Here is a 12359-nt window from a genome sequence, read left to right as displayed (position 1 = left end):
GCTTGCACATTATAATGGAGATGGTTACAGATTTTCAGGTTAGTTGATGTATATCACTTAATACAGATGATCAGTGATAGCGTAGATTGCATTTACAACTTAGGGCTATGTTTAATAAGCAGTGCTATGGGTGTGTTAGCATTTTTAATGCACCCATAGAAATGTATAGGTGCGTTAGCATTGAATGCACCTTAAATTTACAGGTGCGTTAAAAACGCTAACGCACCTTAGTAAACGTACCCCTTGGTGTGGGGGAAAGGGTAGTCTAATAATCATAACTGTAGCTAATTTTACTTTTGATCCTCAGGGCCTTACAGAATGATGTCCTTTTCTATTTGACATCTATAGGCCAAATCGGTCCCTTCATTCAGAAGATATGTAGCTGCTGTCCATACAATACAATCCATGCGAAGAGTGCATTTTTCAGAGACTAGTGAAAGATGTATTTTTTTTAAATCGCCATGCCGGATGAATGGAACCAATTACCTAATCAGCTCAAGCTAATGACGGACACAGCAATTTTTAGGAAGCAGCTGAAAGCTTTATTATTTTCTCAGGCATATGCGTGAATTACTGCACTGTTTATTTTGGAGGCTGGACTTGAATGAGCTTTTTGAAGCTTTCTGATTTGTGTTTAGGGCTTTCTGCCACAAGTTTTTATTGTTGCTGTTGTTTTGTTTTTTAGTAAAAGTGAACTTTTTTGTATCAATAGGTTTTATTTATTTTTGTAATAATATTGGTGTGTTTTCATTATGTATGTTTTTTTGTTTTTATTTTGTTATACTCTGCTTAGGTTGAACGGCAGTCAGATTAGAAATGCACCAAATAAAAAAATAAAGACACTTCTCATTTGGACTTGGCCTTTGGAGGATAGCTTGAGGAGGGAACATGCTTACCTTTTTAGATTCTAAACCACGTCGATGTGGAAAATAATTGAAGAGTCCTTTTACTAAGCCGCATAGGCGCCTACATACGCCGAACAAGTGCCAAATTGGAGTTACCGCCTGGTTACTGTGTGGCCCTTGAGGTAATTTCAATTTTGGCATGTGTCCGCTACGTGCATCTGAAAAATATTTTTTATTTTCTGGCACGTGTAACGGACGCATGCCAAGTGGCATTTGACATGCAAAGGTCCTTACCGCCCAGATTCTTTACCGCTAGGCCAATGACTGGCAGTAAGATCTCAGAACCAAAATGGATGGGCGGCAATTTTGATTTTGCCGCACGTCCATTTTCAGCAAAAAAGAGGCCTTTTTTACAGCATGCTAAAAAATGGATCGGCATGTGCCCAAAACCCGCACGTACACTAACGCAAGCCATTTTTCAGCACGCCTTTGTAAAAGGACCCCTGAGTTTGGAAGATGACTTCTTAATCAATTCCCTGCAAATGTCCATAGTTCTAAAATTTGCCTCTGGCACATGTAATTGGTGCCACTTACAGGTATAAGTAGAAAAACCAAAAGTTATAGCACCATTAACACATGAAAACTCACTAGTGATGCCTGAAATTATTGTAGCAAATTTCCTGTTGTATATGCCAGGCACATATGGCAGCACTATATTTTAGGAAAGGCTTCACATCTGCCAAGCTTTTTCTAAACTGTAAGGGTATTTTGAACTCATGGATCTGAGCTTGATGCCCTGCACAAAGTTGTCCTCATGGGTAGTAAACTTGTAAGACTACCTTAAATGTAGCAAAGGGGTTTTATTAAATTGTATTACTAAATATATGTGGACCTGTTTTTATGCAATCTTGCATGTAGCCATTCCAAGAAAAATAGTTTGGGCAGAGTGATTTATATACAGTACATATTATAGAAAATATACATGTACAGATTTAGAGCACATACACACATTTATACCTTCTTTGGAGCAGCTGTACATTTGTGTGCTGGCATTTGTGTGTTTTAGGAGGTTATCAAGGCCCATAGAAACCCTTGTTACTTTTTGAAATAGGCTTAGAATAGGTGCCTTTTTGAAATTCTCAAATAGGTGTCATGCTATGAAGTCAGGTCCTTAGTATATAATAATTAAAACTGTGAGTTGTATCAAAAGCAAAACAAAACAAAAAATGTGCTCTGACAAGAAAGTAAATTATAAACTTTGAAAGCAATTTAACTTCCATATTAATGGGCTCTTTTACTAAAGGGCGGTAGGGTTACCACCCTATTGGAGCTTGGCAAATTGGGCCTACTGCTGGACTACCAGTAGTCCTGGCCTCTGCTGCATGTCAACTCCGGTGCTAGAAAATGCATTTTTGTTTTCTAGCACTAGGGGCTTACTTGGCGGTAATTGGGCAGCCTCATGTGCTGCTCGGTTTCCACCGAGTGAACGTGGGAGCCCTTACCAGCTCCTCAATGGGTGGCAGTAAGGGCTTCCCCAAGAAATGGCCACATGGCAAGTGGTTCACTAACCACATGGCCATTTCCCTTTTTTTGGAAAAAAAAACCCCATTTAACCCGCTGTGGTAAAAGTGGGCCTTGCTATGCGGCGAATCGATGCATAGACTCTACTGCAGGGCCCCTTTTACCACAGCTTGGTAAAAGGGGCCATAAAAGATTAAAGGTGGAATTCTAGTTTAACGTATATATAATCATTGTGTAGTTTGGGATAGGTGAGTGGGAGGAGACTAGTGGCTAAGTGGTTAGGTGATTGGATTGGGTATGTAGGTAGGTAGACATGTTGTAGATTAGTACAGCTGTGGGTTAGGTAAGCGGGTAGGATGGAGGCTCAGGTAAAGGAGAGCTTTAGTGAGAACAATTAGTGGATGGATTATCTCATAGGATTGGAATACATATTGTAAGGGGATAGAGGAGAATGAGAACAGTAGAGAAGAGTTTAAGAGTGTGGGGTTCCTGACTTAGGGGGCTCTGATGTAGGGGTCGTGGACTTGGATTCTATGATGTGGGAGTTCCAAAATTGGTAATCCCATATCCCAAAGTGAACATTGTATTTTCAATATGCTTTACCTCAAGGGTTACAGTATTTCTTCAGTGCTAGAAGGTAAGGATGAATGTTGTTATTAGAATTTTTTTAAAATTTAAGCAGGAAGCTTTATTAAAAGAATAATCAAACACACAACATCATAAAAATAGTAAGTACAGATGCCCAGCAACAAGTGGATGTCAAACAGGTGTCCAATCACACAACGGGAAAAAAAACCCTGAATTTTTGTTAATTAAAGAAAGAACAACAGTGAACTACACAGGAAAAAGCAAAACTGACCTCCTAATCAAAATACCCCAAGTCCCTACCCCTCCCCCCTCCCAATCCCTTAAACCCTTCCAGATTACCCTCAAAAAACACACAAAGTCACTATCAACCCCAATTAAACAACAGAAAGAAGCAAAGGGGTCCATATTTTTTCCCACTGAGGTATTGTCTTCCGTTCAGAGGCCAATAATTTCTTAAGTTCACAAATATACAATACCAAATTGAGAATGAAGGCCTCTACAAATAAACTAAAATCCTTTGTGTGGATCAGCATATAGAATCCACCGCAAAAGTGCTATGCTTAGAGCATGGCAATGTTCTATCAATTGACAGTGGAGCTAATATTTTTAATGTTTACCTGGATTTCTCTTTGACTTTCGACCTACAGATTAATAATCTATATAAGAAATATTTTTTTAAGTTCAAACATTAAAAGCAATATGTCATAACTTTTTTGAAAATCAATTTGCTTTATTAGTGCAATCTTTGATTTGTCCAAGTTAGACTATTGTAATGTTCTCTAGCAGGTATCTCTACTAGTCTTCTTGGAAAACTTCGATTACTCCAGAACACAGTGTCTAGGTTGATATTTAAATGTAAAAATAAAAATTGATCATGTTTTGCCGTTGTTGAGGGACCTCCATTAGTTGCTGGTTATGGGTAGAATTGAGTTTAAATTAGCCTGCTTTATTTGTAAAGCTTTACATGGCTCAACATGTCAGTTTAAATGGCACCTGATCTCCTTGCCCCAAGTTAAGGGTGCTATTAGCCTAAGGGATCATCAAGCTTAAAAGTTTTCATCATTTAAAAATGTATATTTTAAAACAATAACTTGAAAAGTCATCTGGCAACCAAAACTTGGAACTCTCTACAATCCCTTCTCAGACTTCTGCTCATCTATATGGTTTTCTATAAAAATTAAACTCATGTCTTTCAGAAATTATATTAATCATAAATTGTCATTATTATCATAGTTTGAAAGGTATGTCTTAATGGAAACCACATTGGGCCCTTTTAGGGAGCTACTTAGATTAGATTAAATTAGATTAGCTATTCTGAAAATATTTGTGAAATATAGTATTTTAAATTGTCAAAACTCTGGTTAATGATTTTCTCTGTGTATACCTCCCATGGTCTCAGAGGCCACATAAGACTTAATGGCGGGCTGCATTTGACTTGTGGCTGCAAGTTACCCATCCCTGATCTAGAAAGTGAGTGAATGGAACAGTAAGGTGTGTGGAGAGATAAGCCTTCTATATAAAGGTCTTTAACTGACACTGGTGCCAAATGGGAGAGCCACAGATCTAGCACTAAGATGGAAAGGAAGAGGGAAGTATAATGGTGGGTCAAAGGAGGGAAAAGATCTCTTTCCCTTAATATTCTCTGCACCTCCTCCCACCAAGACTGATTATTTGCCAAAATGCACTCCTGCATCAGATGGATAGTATGGAGAAAAACTCAGTGGCATTAGTGAAGGAAAAATAGTTCACCGGGAGATGGAAACTCAAGAGGTGCATGGTGGCATTAGCAGAAAGAAAAGAGATTGGACTCAAGGTGGCAGCAAGGGTATGAGGGAGGGAACCGGAGAGAGAAAGAAATATGCTCCTAAGGGAATATGGCAACAAGAGTTTGGAAGGTAAAGAATAACACCTCCAGTCCAGAAGAACCTCATCTTGAGAAGTGCACTGCAAGATGTCAGTCATATCCCAGCTTGGTAGCTCTCCCCTTGCTAGACTGAAAGAAAACCTGTAGAAAGGAGCAGAGTCCAAAAATACGAAAAAAATATACCTTTTAAATTTTTGGCAAAACATTTCGATGATATGTTGAGATGATGGTCTTAAACCTATCAACCAATATGGTTGTCTTATTGCCAATGCAAGCATAAATTCTTCAAAAACAGCAAAGTTAAAATGCATGTATTACTAGTTGAGGTATTCAAGTCATTTATACTGGTTGCATTTACACGAGCAGCACATTTACCATGATTAATTTAAAGAGGTCTAAAAAAAATTCCTACCCGTCTTATATGCATGTTCAGTAGGTTGATCTTTTGCTGGGTGAGGTAATGTAGAACCAGTGGGAGAAGACTGGGTCCTAGAGGCAGGTTGGTGTCTGTCTAATCCTGCCATGTTAACTGCAGTCTTCTCGGCCTGGTACACTTGAAACTGGTGAACATGTTGGTGCTCCAGAACCTGTGAAAACAGCACAATAGAAAGAAATGTGAGAAAGGGACCAAGTAAGACACTGAGAGAAACTTGTCAACAAATTAAGTTCATTAGGTCACGGCTATAATAAACAGTGTGAAAAAAAAAGACCTAAGACTTAGTCAATAAATCCATTCAACAGATGTTTTCATTCTGACCCTCAAGGCTGCTTGCACACTGATAGCAGGAAACCTGTTGGTTCTCATAGATTGAAAGGAACATGCATTTAGACTCATTATATTTTACTGCAGATTTTTAAAAAATAAATTGATAGCAATAACTTGAAAGGTGACCGAGCAGTAATCTGCCGAAAAAGAGGAGTTTTAAATCACTTTAACTGTACTTGCAGACTTTCAAGTACATGAAAACTGAAAAGAAATAAAGCTCACTGATGTAGGTCAACCCCTGTTCCGTTTCATAGGATTTATCTTGAACTCACTAGTGTGCCAAGCAGTTCTATTGAAACTAATATTTAGCTGTCCATCATCCTGTGAGGGTTAATAGCATAATCATGTGAATGACATTGCAATTTCTAGTTACGCTTGGTGGTGTCTCAGATTAATATGGTAGAAGCACACAGAAGGGCCCTTTACTAGCTGGAGTAAGCATTATTGTGGGGCATGCTCAGGCATCCCATGGTACTTTTGGAATCAGCATTTTCTTCCCAAATGCTAAAAATAGAATTTGTTGTTTAGTGTTGGGGGCATGTCTGGGGGGGGGGGGGGTAGAGAGGAGGTGTGTACTGTGCTTATCAGTTACTGCATGGATAGAACATGAGTCGTTACCGCCTAGAAAATGGGTAAATTAATGTGTGGTGCACCAGCACCAAAGTCTCAGATATAAATCTCCCTCACTGCCAAAACCCCTCTAAGTTTCTCTCCAGGATATTTATTATCAGGATTACAATGTCCAGAATGACTTTTCTTGAACTCAGTTCCTCCATGGTAATCTTGAAGAGCTTCAGAACTTCTATGACCAAAGTGATATTTATTCAATACTAGTAAAAAAGGCCCATTTCTGACAAAAATGAAATGGGCGCTGGCAAGGTTTTCCTTGGCTCCCCTGCAGCCACCCATGTCCAGCGACCCTCCTCTCCCCATACGCCCACTGCAGCCACCCATGTCCAGTGAACCTCCTCTCTCCCCTGCCCCCCCTCCAGCTACCCATGTCCAGCGACCCCCTGCAGCCACTAATGTCCAGCAACACTCCTCTCTTCCCTGCCCCCCTCTACCCACCCATGTCCAGCGACCCTCCTCTCTCCCCTGCCCCCCTCCAGCCACCCATGTCCAGCGACCCTCCTCTCCCCGTACGCCCACTGCAGCCACCCATGTCCAGTGAACCTCCTCTCTCCCCTGCCCCCCTCCAGCTACCCATGTCCAGCGACCCCCTGCAGCCACTAATGTCCAGCAACCCTCCTCTCTTCCCTGCCCCCCTCTACCCACCCATGTCCAGCGACCCTCCTCTCTCCCCTGCCCCCCCTCCAGCCACCCATGTCCAGCGACCCTCCTCTCTGCCCTGCCCCCCCCTCCAGCCACCCATGTCCAGTGACCCTCCTCTGGACATGGATCAGCTGTGTCATGTTTTTTTTTCCCCCGGGTTTTGAAGTTGACATCATAATGGCTACGGTGATGTCAGCCTGATCTACGGAGCCTAGCAGACCAACTCGGAATGAGTCACAATCCCAGGCAGCAAGTCAGAACGTTGGAGGTGAGAATTATTATATAGGATTGATACAAAGTACTTTTAATATGAATCTCAATATCTAGGTATATCTTACAAAGGACTGACCATTGTTCCACTAACCTGTCTAGTATGAGATAGGTGGAATTCTACCTGGTACCAGCATCCTGAATGAGCTGGTACACAGGTGCCCCCTTCTGCTTCCTGCTTTTCATACAGCTTATGCCCCCCCCCCCCCCCCCCCACCTTCCCACCCTGGTGGAAATTGCCCTGGTGTTTTCAGCTCTTATCTGTCAGTTTTTCAGGACAGGGCTATCATCCAGGGAAATTATTTCCCAGATGCACCATGACACTACTTTCGTTGTGATAATAATGAACCTGTCTGGGCCTACACTGAACCAAAGTTTCTGTGGCCTAAAGCTGCTTGCCTTTTCTTAAAATCCTGTCCTTTGTCTGACCCAGAAATAAGCCTTCGTGACAAGCTGGCTTTTGCAGCTTGCAGAAAGGGGACCAAAAGCTAAAATGTTCCAGCTAGGGGCATTGGACAGAATGTGTGTAGGAGCCCTTTGCAAATTATCTGGATATGCAGGTGATGGAAACACGAAATAGCAGGTTACTGGTGAAATGGACCGTGAAGCAATCTAATAAACAAACTTATCAGTCTTATGTTTCTGTGGACCACCCTAGACAATCTTGATCAGCTTTTGTAGAAAAGAAGAACAAGAAAGAGGCAGGCTTAGTGACATTAAGTTAAGTTTTCCATATAAAAGTGAATGTAAATCTTATGTCTGTGGAGATGTACTTAGAGACTGCACTTTGCAGCGTGGGTGCAATCCCATGAGAAAAACATTGTAGATTTATTGGCTGTCTGTTTTTCTAACTTGGTAAGTTAATAAAAATGTCAGTATTTTCTCATATCTTGTGGCGTCCATTTTGTTTCTCCCTAATTACTGGAGTGCGTGGAGTATTCCTCTGGGTTGGGAAGAAAGAAATAAATAAACAATTGCTATGTGTTTCTTTTCTGGGACAGTAAAATTGAACACCACCCTTCTTCTTCATGGTAACTCGCTTAGATAGGTGTTGGCCTGCTCACCTGCTGCCTCAGAGAGGAAAGAGTTTGGTGGCTCAGCCTGGGAAACAGGTTTCTTGTTTTCTGTAGCTTTCCTGCTCATGCTACTTGATGTCCAGGGTGGAGTTACCAACCTTGCCCATCTCTCTGCCCGATTTTCAGTCTATGTTAGTCTGGTTGCCAGAGGCATACAAATCCAGATATTTAGAGGCACTATGCAGATAGTAGCTGCCACTGAATAGCCAGATACTGCAATGAGTGCCTGGTACTATCAAGATTCAGCCACTAAGCAGATAACTTATCCAGATATATTTAGGGGAACTTTATTGCTATCCTAAGTTATCCTGACAGCTATCCAGGAAAAAAAAATAGAGAGGGAAACCAAGGTACACAAAAGAGAACACCAAACAAAAATGTACAAAGGACCTTCAGATTAGGATGTCAACAAGGTCCATGTTTGGGTGAAACTGCCTGCATCAGGGGTCTTACAGATGTTACAAGGCTCAATTATAAACAAGCCTTCAAGGGAAATGCCAATTCTGGAGTACATAAATACAAGTGCTAACAAAAGGCACCAGTGCAAAAGATAACTCTCATATGATACATTCTCTACTCAGGGTGATGCAGAAAAATGATATGCGGAAGCAATTCAAAAAGCTGCACTGAAAATCATTGCTACCTGGTTAACTCTTGCCTCCACTCAGTTCCCTCTCAGACCACCCTGGCACTATCTGACTAGTGACATGGTGTTTTGTAAAGATATTCAGTGACACGATCCAGAAAATGCCACTGAATAATGACCACTTTATTTTTTTAAAAAAGCAGCTAAATATCATTTAAATAAGACCCAACAATTTTTGGCTCTCATCTGCCTGAGGAATAATATTAACACATATAAGAAAAATTAGCTGATTAGTGCATATATGGTCATGTAGATGATGGCTTGATTGGTTAGTCATTCTTCAACGAGCAGTCTTTGATATGCTCACAACAGAAGCATGACTATTGGCTGAAGGTTTTCAATAAGGCAAGAGTTGTTTTGCCCTTCATGGTAAAGAGTCCTTGTGTGCAGAAGGATGTGTGATACCCCGTCTGCCATATTACACATAACTTTTGCTTATATGTAATTTTTAAGACTTAATTATTTTTATTCCTTCTACATGTTCTTGAAAAAAATCTTAATTTTTTGCTTTAATAGAACTTTTTCCCTTTAGCTTAGGGGGTCTTATAAGAAAATCCTATACTCTACTTGTTGAGTGGTTAACTGACTTTAACCTTTTTTTTTTAATTCTTTGTTTCTACTTTATCTGGTTTTGCATTATCTTCCTCTTTTTCTTCCTTCCTATTAGCATTGTCTTATGCTATGTTGCTGTACTTGTTGCTGTGACATCTTTTTATTCATTACTATTTATGCATTGTTTTATCATCTATCCTTCATCTGTTGATTACTGGGACCACTGCTCCCTAGTGTTGTTTACTTTGCCCCTGCAATGGGGTAGCTTTCTCTTTCCTTTGTTATGCTTTCGACAGTTCATACAGCATGCATTACATGGATCCTCAAGCACTTTAAAATACCTCGACACCTCTGAGGTTTATAGGACATCTTTCTCACCTTCATTGGTATTTTGCTTCTGCTGGAACTGGAAGGCCATATGCACCCTTCACTCAGATTCCTTACACCCGTTTGTCCTCATGCCCTTTCTCCTCCTGTTTTTCCCCTGCTGAAACTTGGTTTCTTGAATGTTCACTCCCTCCGTCACAAAGCCACTCTCATTGCTGATCTTATCTCTAGCCATGCACTGGATCTCCTTTCCGTCACTGAAACCTGGCTCCGGCCAGGAGACACTGCCACCCTGCTTGATTCCTGCCCACCCAGCTTTCAATCTCCCCATGTCCCACGCACAGCCCATCATGGGGAGGCATGGCCTGCGTCTTCCGTTCCTCCATGTAAATTATGCTTTGCACCATTAAACTTCTCTCCTTTTCAGAAGCATTTATTATTCACCTGGCTTCCCCTCTACCTCCAACTACTGTTACGCTACTGTTGTTTGCCTTCTTCCAGTATTATCTCCTAGTCCCTTGATGAGCTTTCAGCTTTCATCTCAGAATGCTTGACACTTTTTCATCTGCTCCTTCTGGGTGAATTCAGCTTGCCTCCCCCCCCCCCCCCCCCTTTGACTGCTATTCCTCCTTTCTTTCCCTTGCTTCCAGCCTTGGTCTCCAACAGCATGCTACCTTGCCTACCCATAAGGTGGGCAGCACTCTTAATTTCATCTTTATGTAACCTCAACTCACACTCCCTACTAGCTCCTCCAGTTTTTCCCAGTCCCTTGGTCAGATCATGTTCTGCTCACTTTTTCACTCTCTTTTTCCAGCAGTCCTCCACCTTCCCAGTCCCTTGGTCAGATCATGTTCTGCTCACTTTTTCATTCTCTTTTTCCAGCAGTCCTCCACCCCTGCACTAACCCCAGTTTCCTATCATGATCTCCATGGAGACACTAACTTGTCCATTTCACAATCTCTGTCTCAATTCCTCCCCCCCCCCCCCCCCATCCTCAGTTCTCCCTCTAAATCAGACTGTGTGTACCAATTCTATGCTGCTCTATGTTCTTTTCTCAATCGACATCTCCCTGTACTTACCAAACCCACTCCATACAGCAACCTGTAAATGGCATAAATGTGGCTCTGACCATGTTCTCTTTCAAAACCTCTATAGAGAGTATCGAATGCCATTCCCTCACCTTCTTCTCCTCATGAACTCCTCTCTCACCACTGGCACCATACCCTCATCCTGAAAACATGCTGTTCTTCGCCCGCTCCTTAAAAAACCCAACTTGATCCTTCTCTCCCCTCTAGTTTTCATCCCATTTCTCATCTCCTCTTCCTGTCTAAACTACTCAAGAAACTAATTCACCACCAACTTGTCCAACATGTTGAGAACTGCAATATCATTCACTGTTTCCAATCTGGATTTCACCATCATCATAGCACATAAACCCCCTCCTCCTAACCCTTCATAACTTTATCCGCACTTTCCTTGACCAACACTGTTCAGTGATCCTTGTGTTGCTCAACCTGTCTTGCAAATTCGACCTTTGCTTCTTCACTGTCTTCAGTCAATCAACATCACTGACACCATTCTCACTTGGTTCTCAAGTTACCTTAGTGATCATATGTACCAACTATCTTTCGGCAAGTATTTTTTGCCCTCTCTTCCTCTTCTTTTGGGTGTCCCCCAGGGTTCCATTCTCTTCCCTACACTCTTCAATATTTTTCTGGCCCCTCTGCTCACAATCATTAAGGATCACGCTTGCACTCCTTTCTGCTACGTGGATGACATTCAGATCGCTTGTAAAATTGTTGACACTTCTTTCCTCCATAACATATGCTTATCCCAGGTCTCTCTCTGGCTCAAATCCAACGTGCTTTTTCTGAATGCTTCTAAGTGTGAAGCTATTTTCTTCCCTTCTTCTCAGTCTGTCTTACTTTCATCCCCTCCTTCTCTGGACAACTTCTCAGTCCCACTCAGTAACTCCATAAGTATCTTCAAGGTTATTTTTTAATCTTCCCTGACTTTTTAAGCTGCAAATCAATGTTGTTCTGCACTTAGCCTTCTTTGCGCTTCAACGTGTCTGGTCTGTCCACTTGTGCACTCCCCCACCCTCCTTATCCCTGTCATCTTGAGTCTAGTCATCTCACATCTGGATTATTGTAACTCTCTGTACACTGGCCTCCCCCTTCACTCACTTAAACACCTTCAACTTGTCCAATCAACTGCTGTTAAACTTCTTCAAAATGTACATCATTTCAATCACATCACCCCACTTCTCTGTGCAGAATACTGGCTCCCTTTCTCATCATGCATTTATTTTCAAAATCCTTCTGTTGGTATACAAATCAAGACTCTCATCTGATCCTGCCTACCTTAACAACCTCCTCATTCCCTACGCCCCTCTCCACTTCTTACGCTCAATTGATAATAATCTTCTTACTCTTCCTTCCTTCATGAGACTTTCCTCTACCCGTGACTCTGCCTTCTGTTAACTTGGTCTCGAATTGTTGAATGACCTGCTACTTTTCATCAGAAATCAGCCCTCCCTCCCCCAATTCAAACAAGCCCTTAAAACCCTTTTTTTCTATTTCCTTCTCTGGATCTATTTAATATTTTCTCTGTCACTCCGTCAGTCCTCTAC

At 41.6% G+C, this 12359-nt stretch overlaps 1 protein-coding gene across 1 annotated transcript in view; it reads right to left on the bottom strand.

The window, feature by feature from the left end:
- The window catches only part of LOC115470681 (histone deacetylase 9-like), a 632873-nt gene extending 621974 nt beyond the window's left edge, over positions 1–10899 (bottom strand). Inside the window, exons 1-2 of the mRNA XM_030204118.1 lie at positions 10807–10899; positions 5231–5405 (exon numbers count right to left, since the gene is read on the bottom strand). Of these exons, the coding sequence (XP_030059978.1) occupies positions 5231–5405; positions 10807–10899 (268 nt within the window). The remainder of the gene's footprint in view (positions 1–5230; positions 5406–10806) is intronic.
- Between the last annotated feature and the right edge of the window lie 1460 nt (positions 10900–12359).

This window comes from Microcaecilia unicolor, chromosome 1 (assembly GCF_901765095.1).
Source record: "Microcaecilia unicolor chromosome 1, aMicUni1.1, whole genome shotgun sequence".
NCBI lineage: Eukaryota > Metazoa > Chordata > Amphibia > Gymnophiona > Siphonopidae > Microcaecilia > Microcaecilia unicolor.
The sequence above is the reverse complement of the archived record's forward strand: the minus strand, read 5'-3'. Positions and strand labels throughout refer to the sequence as shown.